The following is a 22249-nucleotide window of genomic DNA, read 5'->3' as shown; positions in this document are numbered from 1 at the left end:
TTCCTCACTCGCCTACGGCTCGTGAGTAAGGATTTCTCTCGAGTGAGTCAATTGCTCACTTTTCTCACTAGTTGCACAAATAACTATTATTGACATGTTTGTTGGGAACAGTACATGCGTCAGAAAATACTATGTACTATAAATACACAATACTATAAATACACTCAAAATTGAAAAAAAAACAGTTCTTTTTTATTGGAAGTTGAAACTTTTTCCAAGCAATTACTTTTATTATCACTTATTAAAATAAAAACACAGTTAATTGTATTTTGACCCATATGGTAGTATAGATAGTAATTTATTACCATAGACAAATAGAATTAAATATAGACTGACAACAGCGTCCACCGCTAGGAGTGCCGTGTAGTTACGTAACTTATGCTAACCTCAGCACTGCTGTCGGTCTATATTTAATTCTATTTGTTAATGTTATTACTGACTAATACTAGTTGTTTCTTTAGTCATGACCATATTGAAAGCCCAATACTTTAATACTTTTTGATGAAATGGCGACCATACAAAGTAGGTATTTTAAGCCAAGTATGAATGGATATAAATAAAATGATAAAACGATTAAACACATCTGGGCCCACTTTTGAGCCCTCAGAAAGATGCAGATTTTTCTTAGGATTGCCCAATCAACACCTATTCACGGGAAGAATTAATGAATATATTAATAGGAAGACACTGGGAGTACAACAGAATTATATACATTTATTTACTTTTACATGACCTCTTTTACATTGTGATTGTAATTTTCAACTTTATATTCATCATTAATTATTTGTAGGTGGTTTTATTGTACTTGAACAGTCATACTAAAAGGAAACTAAAAGGTGAATTTGAATAGTAAATAATAAATATAAATTAGACTTAACATTTTATCCTTAACAATAATAATAAAGATAGAAAATCTTTTAAGGTGGTTTACAAATAGTTAATCATTGTTTTTCTGCTAACACAATTTTTTTCTAAACCAACGTAAATAGATGCAATACAAAGAGCTATTTACAAAGAATATATACATTTAGATACAGACTGGCTTACTTATTCTATATGTACAATTTAAAACTCTTGTAATTGTTAGAAAAATATTTTCAAAGTATATAACAGTTATTGTTAAAATCTACGCACATCCATAGATGTTTGTGATGCTATAACACATCGGGATCTGCCGTCGGAACTACTTCGAATAACACTTGTGTGAAATAAGTAAATGCATCTGGAACGAAAGGAAAAGTGTAGGATTATAACAGTAGTGAAACATTGATGTCCTTTAAGTGGAAACATTTTTCATTATCTTGTTCTCTTACAATATTCAATCTATTATAGTACAAATTACTACTATGCTTACTACTATACTAGTATGCTTGCTTACTATTATTATACTGACTATGGCTGTCAGTGGTAAATAGTAGTCCTTTCAGTTAATTTTGTTTTTCATAAATCAAAATAATTAAATTATAAATTTGTATGTAATTATATTTGGTCAAACTCAAGAAGAGAAGGTACTATAGTCATTAGGAAAGAAAGTGGAAGGGTGTTTTTTAAAGGAGAGGCAAGCACTTATTTTGTTTAAAGAAAATTGAGAACATACAATAAATGCACACTAATTGTCAACACAACTAAAACTTTAAGGTTATGTGAATAAACAAAGGAAAAGAATACGTAATAAATAGTTGCTAGGCAGCGGTGACAACAAAACAAGTCTATTTTGCAATGCTTAAGTAAGCGAACAGCTGATTTTCCTAGGGATGTAAAAACCTGCTCGGCCCACAAATGACAACTGGCATGGACAGCAATATGTAGCTTTCAGCCATTAACGTTTGTAAAACACTAAAAACATTGTAGCGTTGTGAAAAAAAAAATGGTATCAGCAATCTAACACATACTTTCTCCCATTAGCTTGTCAACAACATTTGGGTAAGCGGTGGGAGTAATTATGATATTTTATCGGTAAAATCACATTAGTTCTAGCTGCAATAAATTTTGAACCGAATATTTGCAGTTGGGGTTGTACTGTTTTGTTCAGAACTAAAAGAGCTATAGCATACTTTATTTGAATCAAAATTGTTTACAGCTTTTTTAAAAAATACAATTCTTTTCAACATTAAAAAAAATTGAAAAAAAAAACACCTGGACTTTGGGTACCCCACATACCAAATTTAATCTCAATCGGACAACAGGTGTGATCTGTAGCTCTGTACATATCCACATACATACAATACAGGTATCATATCATGACGCTGTAACATTTCTTGATGAAATTGTAATAAAGGAATTGTCTATTGTCTATATCGAAAACCACTTTTTTGGGTTCAGCAGTGGGACCCAAAATGGATATCCACTCAAACTCAAAAATTTTGATAAAACAATACTCTCTCAAACTTTTAAGGGGTAAGGTAAAAATGGATGTCCTTTCCAAAACATTTTAGGCTGTCTAAAAGCCAGAAGTCTCTATGAAAAGATTGAAAAGTGTATAACGAAAAATGTGTTTTAAACTTTTGTCAATAATGGTGACAATGCCCCCCCCCCCTGTGCTGTGGACTACACAAACTGTACTCACCCATGTATGGCAATCTCTTCTGCTTGTAGACAAACGGGTAGTAGATGACCACACCAAAGCCAATGAAGGCCAGAGCTACTAGGTACTGTAGGGGAGGCTGTGTAACTAAGGGGATGATGGCCAATAGGAGAGCTATTGCCATCACAATGGCTGGGATCCACAGTGGTACCTGCACGAGGAAGAGAGTGGTGTAGTGGTAAGAGAGTAACACTTCTGTACCACAGAACAAAATAGTAATCATTTGAGACAATCCTGTCAACCTTTTGGACAAGGATAATTCTATCTGTTTTGACTATTTTCTAAAAGTATAGATAGCCTAGTCAGCCGCAATAGTACAGTAACACTCAACTATCCAATTTTCTGTTATTTCGTGCCTTTTTTGTTATCCGACCCTCTTTGCGGACGATACCAAGAGCACGCTTAGTCTGTGTATATGGCGGTAAACTATAATAAGGATACCAAAGACAACTCCTTTTGCCAACTGTAATCTCTTATTGTTTTTCTACGCTACAAATCGCACAGTTTGTGTACTCCTCTTTGCCGCCTACTTATCCGCTACCCCCACGTCTTAATCTCAGTACAAACAGAGCCCTGCGGCTAATACAGTGGTGGGGTTTTTACATTGTTGGTAATTATTTTTGTGATTTGTGATTATGGCTTCAAAATGGAGAAAGTTTGTGGTTTCCATTATGGTCAAAAAGCTTTGAATAAGGCTTGGTAAGGGAGAACCATTCATTAAATGATTTTTGGCACGTTTACAATAAATATTTTATTATTTTCTGTGTTATCTGACTTTTCATTGATTGAGCACAGCAGCCAGCTTAGTTAGGTTGGAAAATAAGTTGAGTCATGAATCATTACAGATCCCCCACAAAACCAATTCCAAATCTACTGCAATAGTCAATCTTGCAATAGTGAAAGTTACAAAATTTATAAGCAAATTAACACTAACCCTGACACCCTCCTAAATAAGAAAGAGGACTACCATAATTCCATTTTGTTTAACCTCATTAAAGACATAGAAGAAACCCAACGATCTGGCAACACCGCACAAAAATGGCAACAGCGCAAAAGAGAAAGCGAACATCCCTTACAAACAATGAATACAATGAATTTATTTGGCCAATCAACAACAACATTGTTACAGGCTATGTCAATGTACAAGCATAAAATAAAATAAATATCAAGACTTAAAAATCAAACCAAGCAAAAATCGATCAAAACCAACCATGTGAAAAAAAAATATGTTCAAGACCATGCACAAAAAGATTCAGAGCAAACAAATGCAGTTCATGCAAAATGCATGCACTATGCAAAAACAGCAAACAGGCTGTTCAGAGGAAAACTTAACTAAATACAGTTTCAAAAAACTCTTTGAATTTGAAAAAAGGATTTTCAATCAGCCAATCAAATATTGCGGTTTGGAAGTTCTTTCTTTCCAGATTTCTCACATGACCAGGAAGGTGATTGAACAGTTTTATTCCTGAAACAGGGTATGACCTAGCTCTTTTATCAGTCCTGGACCGAGGAATGACAAGCTTAGAACTAAACCTAGTGTCATGATTGTGCACTGAACTGGTTACATGTAAATCATTCATGCTGTTCTTAATACTAACAAGGCATTGGAATATATACATATTTACAACTGTCAGAATTCTTTGTCTCTTAAACAAGGGCTTACTGTGTTCTTTATAGTGAGCATGACAGAGAATCCTTACTGCCCTCTTTTGCAGTCGCAGGATCTTTTCGACATTGGGTGAATGGCCCCACAAAATTAACCCATAGGATATGTGAGGTTGGAAAAATGCAAAGAAGGACATTCTAAGGGTACTCTGTGGCAATTGGTCACTTAGACGTCTTAAAAGATGTACTACTCTACTTAGTTTAGTACAGACTTGGCTTATGTGGTCTTTCCAATTGAGACAGGGGTCAAGGGTTATACCAAGGAGTTTGACAGGCTCTTGGAAAGGAACAATCTGGGAATCACATAGGCTAAATGTTATGCACTGTGTTTTCTCATTATTGAGCACTAATTTATTGTCAACAAACCAATTTGAGGCTGACTCAAAAATCTTCTTAACAGACAGCTCTGCTTGTTCACGGGTCACTTTACATGATATAAGGGAAGTATCATCTGCATACAACATGCAATTACCTTCAAGTCTGGTATAGAGGTCATTGATTGTTACTAAAAATAACAGAGGTCCCATAATGGAACCTTGCGGAACCCCGTGTCTTACAGGTAATGGTTTAGATGTAATACCATTCCAACTTACAACCTGTTGGCGATCACTGAGGTAGGATTTGACCAATCTCAAAGCACTGCCTTCTAGGCCATATTTTCCCAATTTCAGGAGCAAAATTTCATGTGACACGCAATCAAAAGCGCGAGAGAGGTCACAAAGTATTACGGAGGTAGATTTCTTAGACTCAAAAGCATCAACAATTAATTGTACAATAGAATCAACAGCCAATATAGTGGATTTGGCTTTCCTGAAGCCAAATTGACCAGGCACCAGAAGGCTGTGTGCTTCAAGGTGGTCGTACAATTGAGCAAACATAATAGCTTCAAACAGTTTAGAAAATACAGGAATCAACGATATTGGTCGATAACTTGCAACATTGTCACGGGACCCTTTTTTATAGACAGGCACAGTTCTAGAGACTTTTAATGGAGCAGGAAAAATACCTACTAAAAAGCATACATTAACCAAATGGGCTAGTATAGGTGCCAGTGCCCACACAATGTGTTTCAAAAGATTAGGTGTCATGCCATACACATCTTTACTGTTAGAGAGTTTAAAGCCCATAACAGCATTAATAATGTCTTGGACCGATACATGTTTCCATTCAAAAGTAGGTGCACCATCAGGTATGCTTGACAGGATCACAGGAGAGGATTGTGTTATATTTGGAATGGTTGACAAGATGGACTCAACAGACTCAACAAAGTACGAATTGAATTCATCAGCAGATGCAAAAGACGGATCAAGAATATCAGACTTTGTTTGAGGTCTATTTTGATTTATTAAATTCCAGGCCGCCTTACAGGGATTGGAAGCCCCTGTTATGTATGCGGCATTTGAGTTGATCTTTGCATCCCTCACATTCTTAAGGTATTGTGTTCTAAGCAGCTTAAGCAAGTTAGACAGATCAGGTCTTACACTAACTAAATCATTAACTAAAGTTATCATGTTCTTTAGCCTAGAGAGTTCAGGGGTATACCAGTCCTTAACAACAGGCAAACCATTATTTTTAGAAACCCCTGACTTGCCAACATGCACCTTTTTACATTTTATTGGGAAAAAATGATCAAAGGCCATGTTGAAGTTGACATGAAAAAACATGAAAGCATCATTTGCCGTCAATGCTTTGATTTCATCAAACCAGAAATGTGCATTCAGTTCTAGGTATTCTATAAGTTTAAATTCTGCCTCCTCACTGTAGACTCTGAAGGATACCACTTTTGAGGACACCTGGTGATGTTGATCCACATTCGGAGTAGTGACCGACAGCAGAACATGCTTGTGATCTGCAATACTGTCCACACTTACCGCAGCCACATAGTCCCAACTGTCCAAGTTGGTTAGAAAAGTGTCCAAAGATGCAGGACCCCTAGTTGGTTCGATGATTGAAGGGAATATATTAAAAGTTCGCATCAAATTTACAAAATCAGACGCGTAGTTGTCAGAGCTAAGCAAATTGATATTATGATCGGTCCCAATCACCACAAAGAGGCCTAAGGTTGTAAGGTAACTTAGACAAAGTTCAAGCAATTCAAAAAATCTATATACATTACCACTAGGAGAGCGATACATGCTTATTACCGCCATTGAAAGATTAGGCAGCACTACACCTGCAAATTCAACCTGAAGATCCTCAGAGAAACCACTTAAGTCCAAAGGTTTATAATTACCTGCAAGTTTGTTACTGAGATACACAGCCACCCCACCAGTAGCTGACTGCCTGCAACGGTATGCTGCTAGTTTTAAATTACTAACTGTATTGTAAAACTGAATTTCATCACTTAAGAGCCAATGCTCGCAAATACACAAAATATCAATGTTCTTTTCAATGCTTAAAATTTTGATTTCATTAGTTTTATTTCGCATGCACTGAATGTTTATTGTGCAAAGATTTATCATAGGCCTAGCAGCAGGCACGGTCTCTAGGCCGAGGTCTGATGTGTTTGAGACTTCCCTAAAAAAGTTCTAGACTGGGTGTAGGACCTAGGTTTGAAGTTAGGCTTCTCTATAAACTTGCATATTAGAGTTCCAGAGGGCCAGAAAAAGCCAACAAACAAATGACAAACAACAACAACAACAACAACAACAACAAATGTATACAACAACAACAAATGTAAACAAACAATGACTACATCCCTTGATCATGACACTGTCACTGTCAACCACCCAGACCCAGTACAAGTCTATCACGTCAACAGTGCGGAACAAAATGTACCCCGCCGCTCGTGTCACCGTCGCCGGGCAACCGCGACCGCAAATGTGACCGGATAGTGAATGGAAGATATAGTGTAAATATGGGGACAGCTCACTTACTCTACAGATCATAGACTATACGAGCTTTTTAAATAATATTTGAAGGTTCACTTGCACTACAGGCTCGTATACTATACGAGCCTATTGAAAATAAAAAGTAAATGAAGAGGGTTCACTTACTCTACAAATCATTGTGCCTATGAGCCTCGTGTATTATATTTAAAAATACAGTAGGAAGGTTCGCTTACTCTACAGATCATAGTGACTATGAGCCAAGCTTACGAATTATTTGATAATTCAGGAATCGGCTCGTATAGTATACGAGCCAAAATAATGAATAATATAAATTATAGGAATAGGCTCGTATACTATACGAGCCTGCAGAAAAATATTAGATGGCTCACTTACACTACAGATCATTGGCACAATGATCCGTAGAGTAAGTGAACCCTCTTCAAAATATTAGATGGCTCACTTACTCTACGGCTCATTTAGCTACTCGTTGCGCGGTTTGCGTTCGTGAAACTCTAGGCGCTATGCCCGGCTTCGACTGCTGCGACTGCCTACATAAGTGTATTGCATCACCTCAATTATTTATTAACACGAAATAAATAAGTATGCGCAAGTAAATTTATTACATTTTTGGACTGAATACTTTAAAAATGGAGGGTGCGTGACTTTAATGTTTAATTTAATTAAACGTTATAGAATAAAACATATTTTGAGTAATATCAGGTAATATAATACACACTTGTATGATCCAGATACAGATCTACAGACAAAACCTGTGGTCCGATTTAGATTAAATTTGGTATCTGGCTTTATCCACGAGTCACTAATCTTTTAAGCACGGGTTGAGAAATAATGGCAAAAATTTATAAAAACAGTTCACCGGTTTGACATATTTCTCAGTTATTGTGAGTTGCAAAATAAATTGTATACAAAAGCATTTGTGTACACAGAAAATATAGAGGACTAGATGTATACAGAAGATATATAAAAAATACAATACGCATACAACTATCAACGTTTACTTATTTAAAATTAATGAATTTGTTGTATTGAGTATTTTTTACATTATGACGAAGCCTTAACAAAAAATATTTTTTAAATGTTACTCTAAGGAGTTCTAGGGTGTTAAACTATATTGTAATTGTCTTTTGTGGAAGATTATGTTCACGATTAATGATTGCTAACAATTTAATACAAACATTTAAGTCTCTGTACGTGAAGACTAAATACCCCCGCCGCAGCAAACCAGCAACTAAGCGAATTTCCATTTGCCTGATTAGATTTACACTAAAATGTCTACTTAAAAATATAACATTTATTTCCTATTTAAATAGAATTAGTTTAACAAGTACTTAGGATTGCTGCATCAGGGAGGGTTAAACTGTTTTTTTTATGTTAATAGTTGGTACGAAATAAAAACATATTCCAAATTCTATCAAAATACTAGCTGTGTGCCCTTCTACGTACGGGAATCTTGTAGTAGGTCGAAACGAAACCTTCCCATGTAGCACAGATGGTTGGGCCAACGTTGGCCAACTGTGGGACAGTTGGTCGATGGTTGGTTGGAGCCTCCACAACCAACCAACCGTTGTCCAACTGTATATCTCGTAGTTGGGCCAACCAATATTTAAAACTGTGGACCAACATTGGTTCATTGTTAATGAAATACATTAATATGCATTGCTGGATATCATACATCAAGCCAACCGTTGTCCAACCGTTTTTCACTCCGTTGGACCAACAAAAGATACTTTTGTTGGACCAACGATGGTCCATAGTTGAGTTTACACGACTTTCATTCTCTGGGTCTAGCTTTCACAACATAATTATAATAAAATATCTGGTTTTACAATACCTTTATCAGTTCCAAAAGTTTCCAAAAGTTTTTGGAACTGATAAAGGTATTGTAAAACCAGATATTTTATATATTACATTTCCGGGGCTACAACAATGAATTTTAATAATAATAATAATGCAAATATTTTTTAAATTAATATTCTTTAACTTATTTGCAACAATTTAAGGGGAAAGAGTAATTAATCATATAACAGGCAATTATAATAGCATTAATAATCTAACGGTAATTAATTAATCTATATTCAAAAACCAGTATCCTCTCTAACCCCCCAAAAAAAATAACTACTTTTGATGCCTTAAGGGGGGAGTCTGCACTTAAAATGACAAAAAATTATTTTTTTTCCAATTTTTGAAAATATTTTTTTCTTTTTCTGTATACATTTGTGATTAAAAAAATATATAAAACATGCAATAAAAAGTTTTATTTACCCCCGTAAATATTTTTTAAAGTTAACCTTACACTGAATAATTTTAGCTTCCCACCTTCGCATGAACGCTGCTGCTCGTCATTCACTCTTATATTCAAGTTAGGATTACTGCATTATTATATATACAGAATGTAGAAATCACCTTTAACTAATTTGAATGCCTTTGCCCCCAGCCCACTACATAACAGTGATATTTTGTTTTGTTTGTCTCTGTTTATCAGCTTTCTGCTTTTATAATACAGCAGCTGATTTCTGTTGTTGTTTATCTTCTGTTGTTTATCTGCACAGTATTGAAAATATAACTCTATTTTATTTCAGTTCTTTTATTGTTTAGTGATGTGATATTATAGAGAAGTATTTATTAGTTTTGTATTATAGAAAGCTGCATTTATCCTACTTTCTGTGAGTGAAGTTTTGTGAGAACCAACCTAGGCCATAGCCTTGAACTCAGTACCGGTAACCTGGTTGTAGGTTTTTGTTTTATTTTTGTTATCTAATACAATGGCACCAACCAAGACAAGATGTAAGGTCAGTAAAACTACTCCCAAGTCTAGAAAAGCTAGGGCAAAAGCAGCTATCAGTAAAAGATGGGGAAAAAATGAAAGTGAATCTGACAATCCGAACATTTCTGTACCTGAATTGGAAGATAGGCCTAGCCCATCACCCGAGCCACATACAAGTGAGACTAATTGTAATGTGATTGAACAAAACATCTCTAATCAAAATACTGATGGTGATTTATATTCAAATCTAAGGAAACAAGATTTTGTGAATAATAAGATTGAACTACCGGTAGGCCTAAACGAGGGCGAAAATTTAGAAGCAGCGCCTGAGTATTTATTTGTAGACAAAAAACATTTGAGCCAGTTGTTTGAAAAACTTGTATGTCCTAATTGTAATTTATCTGGACTCAAACTAGTGGTCTCAAAGAAATGTGGTTTCAATTCACAGCTGATCGTAGATTGTGAGAACTGCTCCGATAGCGTTGTGTCAGTATCAACTTCTACTCAAATTCCCAACGATGATGGGTATGATGTTAATATACGGGTTGCGAAAGTTTTCACTTCTATTAGTAAAGGTCATGCTGCTCTTGAACAGTTTTCAATGATTATGAACATGGACTGTATGAGCAAGCATCTGTACCATAAATGTTCGCAACAAGTTATAAAGAAAGGAAAAATGTCGGGAGTCGAATGTCTGTCCGTAGCAAGGACGCGCGTCCGACAGCACTGCCTAGCTGAGAATAGTTGCTTGAAGGATGATAGTGTATTTGATTTAGCTGTAAGTTTTGATGGGTCATGGCATAAGCGAGGCTTTACCTCAAATTACGGCGTGGGATCAGTTATTCACATTGACACAGGTCTTGTCATCGACTACTGTGTGTTGTCAAAGTTTTGTCGCAACTGTGCAATGGCTAAACATGACCTAGGTGAAGACTCCGCTGAATTTGAAGTGTGGTTCCAGGGTCATAAATTATATTGTGACAAGAACTATGAAGGTTCATCACCAGGCATGGAGGTTGCTGCTGCGGAAATTTTGTGGAACCGCTCAGTGGACTACAAATTCAGGTACTCGACCATAATTAGTGATGGCGACTCAAAAGTTTTTTCACACTTACAGAGTTTAAATGTGTATGGCAGTGAGTTTGAACTGAAAAAGGAAGAATGCATCAACCATGTGTCTAAAAGGCTTGGTACAGCTCTTCGAAACCAACTGAAAATAAGTAAGGCCCGGAAAATAACTCTCGGTGGAAAAACTCATGGAAGCTTGAAGAACACCACAATACAGAAATTGACCAGATACTATCACAATGCCATTTTTAGTAACATAAATAAAGATGTACCTTCAGTGAGAAACTCAATACTAGCCACACTTCACCACTGCTCATCAACAGATGAGAAGCCCAGACACACAAAATGCCCATCGGATGAACAGTCCTGGTGTTTTTATAATCGTGCCATTGCCAATGGTGAAGTTCCTGGAAGTCATGTTGACAATATAAAAACACCACTAAATGAGGTAGTGCTAAGTAACATAGCACCAATTTACAAGAGGCTAACTGAGACCTCTCTGTTACAAAGATGTCTTAGGGGGCAAACTCAAAATGCGAATGAAAGTTTGCATAGTTTCATTTGGCGCAGATGTGAAAAAACCAGGAGCGTTTCAAAAAAACTAGTTGAGTTAGCAGTAGCAGAAGGTGTGAGTGAGTATAACTTTGGAAACACTGCTGTCATTCATGCCCTTCAGAAATCCAATTTATCTCCAGGGAGGAAAAGTGTCGTTTTAGCAAAAGTTCGTGATCGTCGCAGAAAGCTGAAAATCAATCAAGGTAAATCAGAGAGGTTGAAGAGGCGAAGAAACTATTTAAGAATGAAGAATATTGCAGAAGAAGACAAGAAAATAGAGGAGGAAGGTCCAATGTATGGAGCTGGGGATTTCTAACTGAAAACAGTAAGTTACAAGCAATAAATCTTATGTTAAACCTTCTTGTGTCAAGTTTTTTGGCGTTTTCCGAAAGTGTGTTATTTTATGACGAGAAATGTTTTAGTTCAAGTATTTGAAGAGATATCACCATGATTTTGGTTTTGTTTTAATCAACATTAAATTGTCTATGAAATGGAGTATGGGTTTTAGATTTGGTTGTGACTAAATATTAAAAAATAAATAAACAACAAAATTTTATTTTTTTTAAAATCAGAACTTCAAAAATGTTTTTACCACACTATTTTCTGGATATCAAACAAACCCATACTCCATGTCATAGATAATGTTGCTAGGAAACAAAAACAATTTAAATTATTAATGTAGGGAAACAACTGTAGGCTCAAGACCGTTTCCTGTAAGTCACCGCAATTTTTTCAAATAGTCCCCCCCCAAGGGGGGGGGTGGGTATAAAAAAAAATCAAACCTCAATTTTTTATTCTGAAGCATACCCAAACATGCTATTAAGGTTGGGATAAAATATTCAAATAAATAAAAAAAATAATTTTTTTCGCAGACTCCCCCCTTTTAACAGATTAACAGAATCATATTATACTGTGTAGTATCAAAAATGTTTGAAGTATTGCGACCATTGCAACTGTCGGCTACTCTTTCACCACTTGAAAACTCTCTATATCAACAATCACAGATAGCTCAGTGGTAAAGTAAGAGGCTCATAAGTCGAAGGACCCGGGTTCGAGTCCCGTCTGGGCCAAAAAATTTTGTTCTAGCTTTTTTTCAAAATTTGTTTTTATGAACTATTTAATCAATTTACTCAACTAATAATTCTGCTTTTCGTACTAAATCTTTATTATTTTGTGTGAAATAAAACGGTTGGACAATGGTTGGCTGGAAAACAGTTTAAAGAGGTGACATTTCTACCGTTGGCCAACTGTGTGGCTCCACAATTTACCAACGTTGGCCCAACCATCTGTGCTACATGGGTTATATTCAGAACAGGAGTTGGTTTGCATATTTAGTCTGAATTTTTCCAGATATGCTGGTTAAACTATTACTGTATAGGAATACGTAATAAACCTTCGCAAACACAATATCTGACAGTTTCAAAGCCAAAATGAATGCTTCGCAATTAAGTGTCAACCGATCATGTTAGTCCATATTTTATATCTAATGATAAAAGGAACTGCTTTATAGATCTATGAGGCATAGCCCTTAACTTACAGAGGCCTGTAATTGAAAGTTACTTTTCACACTGGTTAAAAGTAGTAAAAATACTACCTCAACCAACCTCACTACTGCACACTTTATTCGGGTTGAAATTTGCATTAACAAAGGTGCTCTTTTTTCACGAAACACTGAGAAATAAGAACATTAATGCGTTACCAACAGGCTTACACACACAAATACAGAAATGAATTAGGGGATTTACTACGCTTTAACCAAAGCAAATTACAATTATTTGAAAGTTTTGATAGTGTCATCAAATTTTATAATAACCGTTTTTAGGCCTAATCAAACTGTAAAATTGGTGTAAATCCGTTGGCAAATATATAAATAATTAAATAAATACACAGCCCACAAAACATTTATACGTTTAACAACGCCAAGCTTTAAAAATTCATGATGGTTTGCTAAATAAATCGTTCACTAATGTATTATCATTTTCATAGCATAAAGTAACATTTTGGAGTCCAGACAGAAAACGCAATAAAATTATATACAGTAAGACATCAATTAAATTTAATAAGAAATAAGGTACAGCACTAACAATAACTATAGTTGTAAATAGTGATGTGTTTGTACGTAAATATTATTCTTGCTGCTACCACCAGTTCTAAGGAAAAGTAGCAGTACCAAAAACCAACGTTTACATTTAAGAAAAGAACTATAGTACTTACGATTACGACCAATTCAAACTGTCCTTCTAATCAAACTGTATTATAGGTGGTAATTCGTTGGAAAATATATAAATAAATAAATACACAGGCCACAAAACATGTAACGTTAACAACGTAAAGCTTTAAAAACTCACTATTATATTATTATATATGGTTTGCTAAAAAAAACATTCACTTGATGTGGTGCAGTACCGAAGCTATTAATCTCCCTTGGTTTTAAATTTTTTAAGTTTTCGAAAATTATAGTTATTTCCCATTTATTTGTAAGCAACTTTTAATGTTAACATATTGATGACAGTTTGAAGAAACCACCTTTATCCAAACAAAGGTTTCTTTTTTAAAAGATTACGTAATCTCTAAACTATAATCGGTACAGATGTCTAGCAAACATTCGGAGGAAATGTGACAAAAAACGCACAAATCTGGGGTTTTGGACGTTTGTAGTTTTACTTCCTAAGTAGAAAAAGTACCGATGTCGTTGTCGAAATGTAAGTAAGTAGAAACCGAAAGTGACACATTGGAAAAAGCGAGTTGCGATTTTAGCTACATCTGTAAGTTAAACGTTACGATCACAGTGAAATTAGAAAGATCTTCCAAGATCACAGCAACATCCACGATCACCCACTGCATTTGATTTTTTACTTTGCACTTTACACAACTGTCTTTGTTACGCCGTCATTGAATGGAAACCTTTTTTTAAACTACTGGTGACGATGATTAAAAAATGTAAGTTTCCCAGCACTGATTCACAACACTGATTCTCAGTATTTTCCCCGGTTATAAAAACTTAAGAACAATCGTTGCACTTGCGATTAATTAAACCGGTTAAGTAAGGCACAATGGTTTTAATCTAACTTGGTTTGGATGTGCTAACAAAACTTTATCGGAAATGGTTGCGGTATTTGTAAACAGTATTTAATGTAAACATATCAGTGACAGCTAGAAATGAGAACTAATCCAAACAGCTGATCGTTATTTCATAAAATGTAATAGTAAACATTGGAGGAAAATTTGACAAAAATCGAACAAAATTGGGTTTTTGATTGTTTGTTATATTTTTTAAAAAGTAGTTAGGGCCATATTTTAATAGCCAAAGACACTCTCGCCAATCCAGTGAATACAGAAAAATAATTGGAATCTTGATCTGTACTCTAGTTTTCAAGGAGTAGGCCGCGTAAAATGACATTTTGGCGTTACAGACGAAGTCACAGAATGGACAAACAGACAGACAGACATACAGACAGAAATTGAGATAAGACTCGTTTCGGCTTTCTTAGGCTATGAAACGTAAAAATAACCAAAAACTGCATGATTCTAAGCAATGTACAAACAAAACTGTAATTTTATTTATATAGATGTTCATAAACAAGCAAACTACAACAGTTTACTTGTTCTCCATAAGAATAACATGGGAATTTTAAATTTACATTTTTTTTATTTTCTCCGTAACCATTAGGCGCTTAATAACGCTTCAATATACTACATTATTTGTTTTTTAAGCTCTACAAAATGGTTTGAAAAGAAATTGCTTAATTTTATGTTTTTTTGTCAAAAATGGGAAAACCCTATTTTTACCCCATTAAATCCCCCGTAAACCCCTGTTCCCATAGTCCGATTATGCGGGTTCGCGAACTCGTTCAAGTGTATCCCGCCTTACACCTTCATACCAAATTTTATCGAAATCTGACAAAAATTACTCAAGTTATCGTGCGGATGGACACACACACATATATATAATATATGGCCCCAGCCTACACTAATCTTTTCATGGGTCTATTAGAGCAAAATTTTCTTTCAAACAATCCTTTAACTCCTCTTCTTTGGTTAAGATATATAGATGATATCTTTATTGTTTGGCAACACGGAATAAATTCACTAAAAGAATTTCTACAAGATTTAAACCAATTTTCTTGCTTGAAATTCACTTGGAATTATTCAGACAAAATTATTTCTTTCTTAGATCATTGACAATCAAAAACCTAAAACAAAAATTCATTTAAAAGAAACTAACAAAATGCAGTACTTACATTATCAAAGTTGTCACTCTGTGTATATGAAAAAAATCAATTCCAAAAAGCTTATCAATTCGAGCTAAAACACTCTGCAATGAAAAATCTGATTTTGAAAAATATATCACTAAATTGAATTCTGCTTTCATTGAAAGAGGCTATCCTCAAAAACTAATATCCAATCAGATCAAAAACCCCAAAAAACTCAACCAAGATAATAGTTTTTCAAGTGATCCTAAATTTATAACTCAATACTATCCTGGGCTACAAAAGATAAACAGTGTAATGAAAGTAGCATTCAATATTTTGAAATCTTCTCCCAGTACTGAAAAATTATTTTCCAGACCACCACGTGTTGTTTTTAAAAGGCCATAAAATTTAAAAAATATGTTGGTAAGACCAAGACCCAAAATTCAAAATTCTCGGCCTTCAAACAATTTTACAGTTCCGAGGATACATATAGAACTATTCCCGCTTCGATATTGTCCTAGGGCTCTGCCCAGTGGGCTTTCAAAGATTTGAGGTGAGAGATTTAAAACAGTTTGTTGTTTGCCTTTGTTTGCTTTGTTGATGCTATTTTAAATAAATAATTTGAATCACTCCATAGGTATAGGGTATCTGCTAAATGTTTTCTGTGGCTAAGGACAGCAAGCATAATTGTTTTGAATAAATACTGGTTTACTAAAGTAGCTTTGGTCTTGTGGTTAATTGTGGTGAGAAATGGCTTCCCTGATTGGAATTTTGGAAATTGCCTCCGTGAAATGTGAAAATTAAAATAAATGTGTGTTGAGGTAAGCTTAGTTCTTGGTCAAAACCGCTAAATTAGCAAACATGCCTACCCATTTATTATTTCTAAGTTTATGCTTTGTTTATATTTTGTAAAGGTTTGTCAAAATTAGTGTTAAGTAAAGGTATCTCATTGACAGAACTTAGCATACCTACCCAAGGAATTGTTTCCAAGCTACTTTTGTAAAAGGTTGAACAAAATTTAGTGTAAAGAAAAGGTATCCCTTATGACCAAACTTAACCGACCCTAGATTTTTCTCTGATCAACATAAAAACTACAATCAATGTTAAGTTTATGTGGTCGTATTCCTCTTAAAGGCGCGATTGACATTACATATTCTATAAAAATAGGCCTAATCATCGGCTGATTCCTAACTTTGCTGACTGAACTGATTAAGGTTCCACTACCCAGTTATCGAAACTAATCACGAAATTTCTTTTCATCAGCATTGACATGCATATTTTTGGTTTGTTTAAGAAACATAAAGAAACGGAAACTACCTCTAGGATTTACTGTTATATACGGATGCTCCATTTACTATTATATACCATACATGCTAGTAACCTATTTTGCTCAAAGCGTAAGACAGCGCCTATTTAAAATCTCCTTTAAACAATATTGTTTTCCGCCCATTGGAACATTTCATAGTACTTACTTACTTAATGAACAAATATATTTCCGTACGAATCTATTTAATCTTTATTCCCAGGTTGTTTTGTAAGAGTCGAGGTTATTTAAACAGCTAGTGTAGGTTATTCCACTTCAAAAAAAAACTATTGATTAAACACTACAATAAATCTTAAATTAAAACTGATAGTAAACTTACAAAGAAAGTATGTAGAACTAGCTGTTTGCCCGTTCTACGTACGGGAATTTTGTAGTAAGTTGAAACCAGAACAGGAGTTGGTTTGCATATTTAGTGTGCATTTTCCCAGATATTCTGGCAAAACTATAACTGTACCGGTATAGGAATACATATAAACCTCCGCAAATACAATATCTGACAGTTTCAAAGCCAAAACGAATGCTTCGCAATTAAATGTCACCCGATCGTGTTAGTCCATATGAAATGAAAATGAAATGAAATAATATTTTATTTCCCAACTGCATAATACAATTCATGGTATTTACATTAGTTATACAATCCTTAACTTAAAAAAAAATACAAAAGTATATTATACATAAATGGCACAAATAGGAAAAAAGAATACCTTATCAAATTATGAGGAAAAGGTCTACATAGCCAGGGGCCTGTGCGTAGACATGTCTAAATGATAAAAGGAATTGCTTTAAAGATCTATGAGGCATAGCCCTAAGGTAGGCCTGTAATAGACCTGTAATTGTTTGCGTATTACTAAATGCATAAAAGTCTACGTATAAGAGCTTCGCTCAGTAATATAAAAATAGTGAGTAGACACAGCAAAAAACCGCCAACCGGGCGCTCGAATGCTTGTACAATAGGAAACAATGCTATTGTTTGCGCTTCCGTTGGTAACGCAAATATTTAGAGCTCCTTATACTAGGAGCAGCACACTACTACTACGCTAAAATATGCCCACGCTAAACTCCATATGGTTGCCTATCTCATTACATAACTTAATCTATGATTAGATTATACAGTACTATGCGAAACCCGACAAAATCGACTGTTACTTTCAAGGCTCAGGCTCAAGCTAATTCATCTAATTAATTGCGATAAATTGAGTAAAATTAATTATACATATTTTGACCATTTAGCATTGTATAAAGAGTAATACGTGTAAAAATAATAATTATATTAATTGCGTTAGTTACCAAATATGGTTGATCATTCAATCAATAAAATATTTCCCGTGCCGTACGTCATCGGAGTTATTAGACTACTGTATTAGTTTGTTAACTGGTATCTCTTCTTTTTGATGAACCATTAAAAAGTATTGAAATCGTATTGGTGGATCTAGGCCTATTGTAGTTAAACACTTTACCTGCTCTTGTTTAAAAAAAAGTTTAAACGAGTTTGATAAAAATTTAGTATGTTATAGCATAGATAAAAGGAGTCTTTTATCTATGGTTATAGTCCTTTAAATTCTGAACAAAATTGTACAAATCCCATTTCCGTATATTTACTCTCACCACTTGCACATGATAAAGGTTGTTGTCAAACTTATGGGAGAAAGTATGTGTCAGAATGCTGATACCGTTTATTTTAGTAGTGATTTCTATATGTCCGATATTTTACCAGTGTAAAGCAGATTAATCTATGATTTTATTTGAGAAAAAATATCTGTTTGTTGAGAAGGCACGTTCTAACTTCAAAGGGATGTATATCCTACAGTCACCTCCACAGTTTAGGTACATATTGCAGTTTACTTATCGAAAATCTAAATAGCTTTTAAAATAGTTAGCCCGTCCTACGTACGGGAATTCAGTAATCAATTAAAACCGTGTACAATTCAGATCAGCTAGTTTGCAAAGACAAAGTTTCTTGCAGTTTTATTGTGAAAAATCATCTTGTAAACAAATGTTTTGTTACCAAATATGTTTTTATTCCATCATAGGCCTATACGATACGATATGCATTTTAAATCCGATAATTTTACAATAAACACCAATTCTGCAATTTTTACGATGTGAAAAGCGTTGAAGTGGGATTTGCAGCCGATTTGCACAGACGCACACTGATTATAAGTAGCCTACAGTAGAGAGAGTAAAAGTCAATTGAGAAGTGTATAGACCTAGTCAACGATACCACCTTCCATCCATACCTGCCTCTTCCATAATTATTATTACCACAATACAACTACTATACACAATTTCCAGTAGGTCTGAATAGAAACGACCTAAAATAAAACGATAATATCCAATAAAATTCATAGTACACATAATTTAACTTTGGTGTCCTAACATCAACACTAATCGTCACACCTATCCTTTATATCAATTTCACTGCTATAATTGCTAAATAAATAAGTGAAAAACAAAGAAAAGTAAAAACAATAACAGTTTGTTTTGAAACAGCTGTTTGGTAGTTTGGTTCAAATAACATTCATTGAAAAAAAAGAACTGGTCACATGTAGCAGGAATATAAAAAGTAAACACGCTAGTAAAGCTAATGACGTAATTGTCAATGTTTATTATCCATACCGTTATCAGTTCTATCCTTGATAATTATCCACCCTCATTGAATAAATGTACATCGTAATTTCCCATATTAGTTAATTTAAACTACAATACTGTATATTCATAGTTGAAATAAAAGTGATATTTTCACGTTTGGGGGCGCTGATATAGGCACCCCCAAACGTATCCACAACTGAACACGATTTCATAAAAGGATGGTTTGTCTAATTGCAGTATCCTAGGTCAATGTTGACGTTGTGTTCAATCTATGTCATCCATCTGTTTATCTTTGTATAAAACCCAGCTGAGGTTGTGGTGGTAATTTAAAATCGTGATTCCTGATTATTTTTAATCTTCTTTTTATGACATCAATATTTCCTGGGCCTAATCCAAACAAAGTTAAAGCAGACAAACATTAATTGTAAACAGAAAGCTACCATGAAGAATTAAATCATGTAAACACTGTTATTTTTCTAATCTTTCCTTGAAAAGTGGAGCAGTAAAATAATTTGCATATATCCTTTTTAAGCCCTGCACACACCAGAGCGATACTCCGTGCGATACTGGAGCGGGCGCGATACTTTTTCTTGGAAATTCTCTTGCGATACCAGTGGTCCGTGCGATACCATGGAGCCTTATGGAGCCGCACACACCAGAGCGAACCGCGATACGCGATACCGAGGCGAATGCGATACCGTAGCGATAGTATCGCGGTAACGCTGCATGCACTGTTTGCAGCGCTGTATCGCGGCGATACCAATGTGGCCAAACTATGAACTACTCAGTTTTGTCTTTTCTCTGTACGTGTAAAAACAACAACAACATGTCGTGTATCACCAAACATTTACTTGAAGTTGTTTATACATACCCGATGCAGTATGATTTATATCACGTTTTAGCAACTAGAAATTTAAAATAGGGTTCGTCTTCATTATTTGTTATTAAACTACGTTTTTCTGAAGAATTTACAATAGAATTCCCAAACATTCAGACATCTTGGATTTATTAATTATTTTAACACTTAAACATTTGATTTGAATTATCAATAGTTTTTCCAGTGCCGCTGTCAATCCAATGTTGGGTGATTGCTGACAGAATAACGAATTTAATACTGGTTTGATGATGATTCAAATTACTATTTAATAGTTCATACAATATTGTATTAGCTATAGCACAGCATATTGTAGAGGTTTTGCTAGTCAGACTAGACGAACTAGAGAGATGGTAGGTAATGGTAATGGTAATGGAGGTCGGTGGAATGCTAATTGATCCGTCAACTCATTGAAAAATATATCTACATACCAGTCTTACCTTAAAGTGATTGGGGAGCGAGCTGGCGTAGTGGTAATAGCGCGGGACTTCAGTCCCTGAGGTCCCGGGTTCGATCCCCGCCAAGTCACCAATAGATTTTATCTACCTGGTAATGCCGCAACCCCTATGTCTAGCCTGAAGTAATGTGAAAAACAATCCCAGGCTCGTGCCTAGCGTCCTAGGAAAAAAACCTTAAAGTGATTGCTAGCCGTTCTTCGGCACTCGCTTCACGGTAGTGGGTACTTTCCTTTTCGATAATGCCAGAAATCAAACTCAGCAACTCGTCAAAACATTCCTGATTAATTCCAGAATATGTAGAATCTTGTTTAATCTTTTCTTAACTGGGTCATGAGCGTATATGGTACTCGCCAAATCGCAGCCGTTCTTTATTTATGTCGTATACCCACATTTTCCTTGCTCTCTCATGTTCTATAATAGCACGGCTAGTTAACAGAAAAGCTTCTTCTTCATCAGACCATGTCATAGTTTTAAGTTTACACACAGTACAGTATACAAACACTAACTATAACACAACACTTTTGCAACTAGAGAGTCTCAAAACCACCGCACCCTCTGAGGTGTACTGGCTTTCCCGCGCGTCCCTTTCCCGCTCTGGTGTGGAAGCACCTGTTTTCGCTGCGATATTATCGCCTAAGTATCGCAGATAAAATTCTAGGAATAGTATCGCGCGTCCCCAGCGATAAAGTATCGCTCCGGTGTGTACAGGGCTTTCGTGTACAGATCCTTGATTTGTGCTGTGGTTTAATTAATTTTGGTCTAAACTATTTTAAACTGTGGTCTAATTATCAGGATTCAAACCCTCAAACCTCTGAGATCAAAGGTTCATATACAAACAGTTAACTACAATACAACACCAAAAATCAACATATCACCCCGACCGGAAATGAAACGTTTAGTGACTGGTAGGATTCGAACCCGCAAACCTCTGGGACCAAAGGTTCATATACAAACAGTTAACTACAATACAACACCAAAAATCAACATATCACCCCGACCGGAAATGAAACGTTTAGTGACTGGTAGGATTCGAACCCGCAAACCTCTGGGACCAAAGGTTCATATACAAACAGCTAACTACAATACAACACCAAAAATCAACAAATCACCCCAACCAGAAATGAAACATTTAATGACTGGTAGGATTCGAACCTGCAAACCTCTGGGACCAAAGGTTCATATACAAACAGTTAACTACAATACAACACCAAAAATCAATATATAACCACAACCGGAAATGAAACGTTTGGTGGCTGGTAGGATACAACACCAAAAATCAACAAATCACCCCAACCGGAAATGAAACATTTAGTGACTGGTAGG

The 22249-nt window shown here is 35.2% G+C and overlaps 2 protein-coding genes across 3 annotated transcripts in view; one reads left to right on the top strand and one right to left on the bottom strand.

The window, feature by feature from the left end:
• Positions 1-22249, top strand: part of LOC128993938 (queuine tRNA-ribosyltransferase accessory subunit 2) — a 67024-nt gene that overhangs the window by 13723 nt on the left and 31052 nt on the right. The gene's annotated exons all lie outside the window — the stretch shown is intronic.
• The window catches only part of LOC128993937 (b(0,+)-type amino acid transporter 1-like), a 55980-nt gene continuing 34683 nt past the window's right edge, over positions 953-22249 (bottom strand). The window contains exons 11-12 of the mRNA XM_054418069.1: positions 2567-2735; positions 953-1222 (exon numbers count right to left, since the gene is read on the bottom strand). Coding sequence (XP_054274044.1) covers positions 1155-1222; positions 2567-2735 — 237 coding nt within the window. The 3' untranslated portion in view covers positions 953-1154. The remainder of the gene's footprint in view (positions 1223-2566; positions 2736-22249) is intronic.

This window comes from Macrosteles quadrilineatus, unplaced genomic scaffold (genome assembly GCF_028750875.1).
Source record: "Macrosteles quadrilineatus isolate MER2022 unplaced genomic scaffold, UCM_ALF_1.0 Scaffold_5__1_contigs__length_97177068, whole genome shotgun sequence".
Classification (NCBI taxonomy): domain Eukaryota; kingdom Metazoa; phylum Arthropoda; class Insecta; order Hemiptera; family Cicadellidae; genus Macrosteles; species Macrosteles quadrilineatus.
The sequence above is the reverse complement of the archived record's forward strand: the minus strand, read 5'-3'. Positions and strand labels throughout refer to the sequence as shown.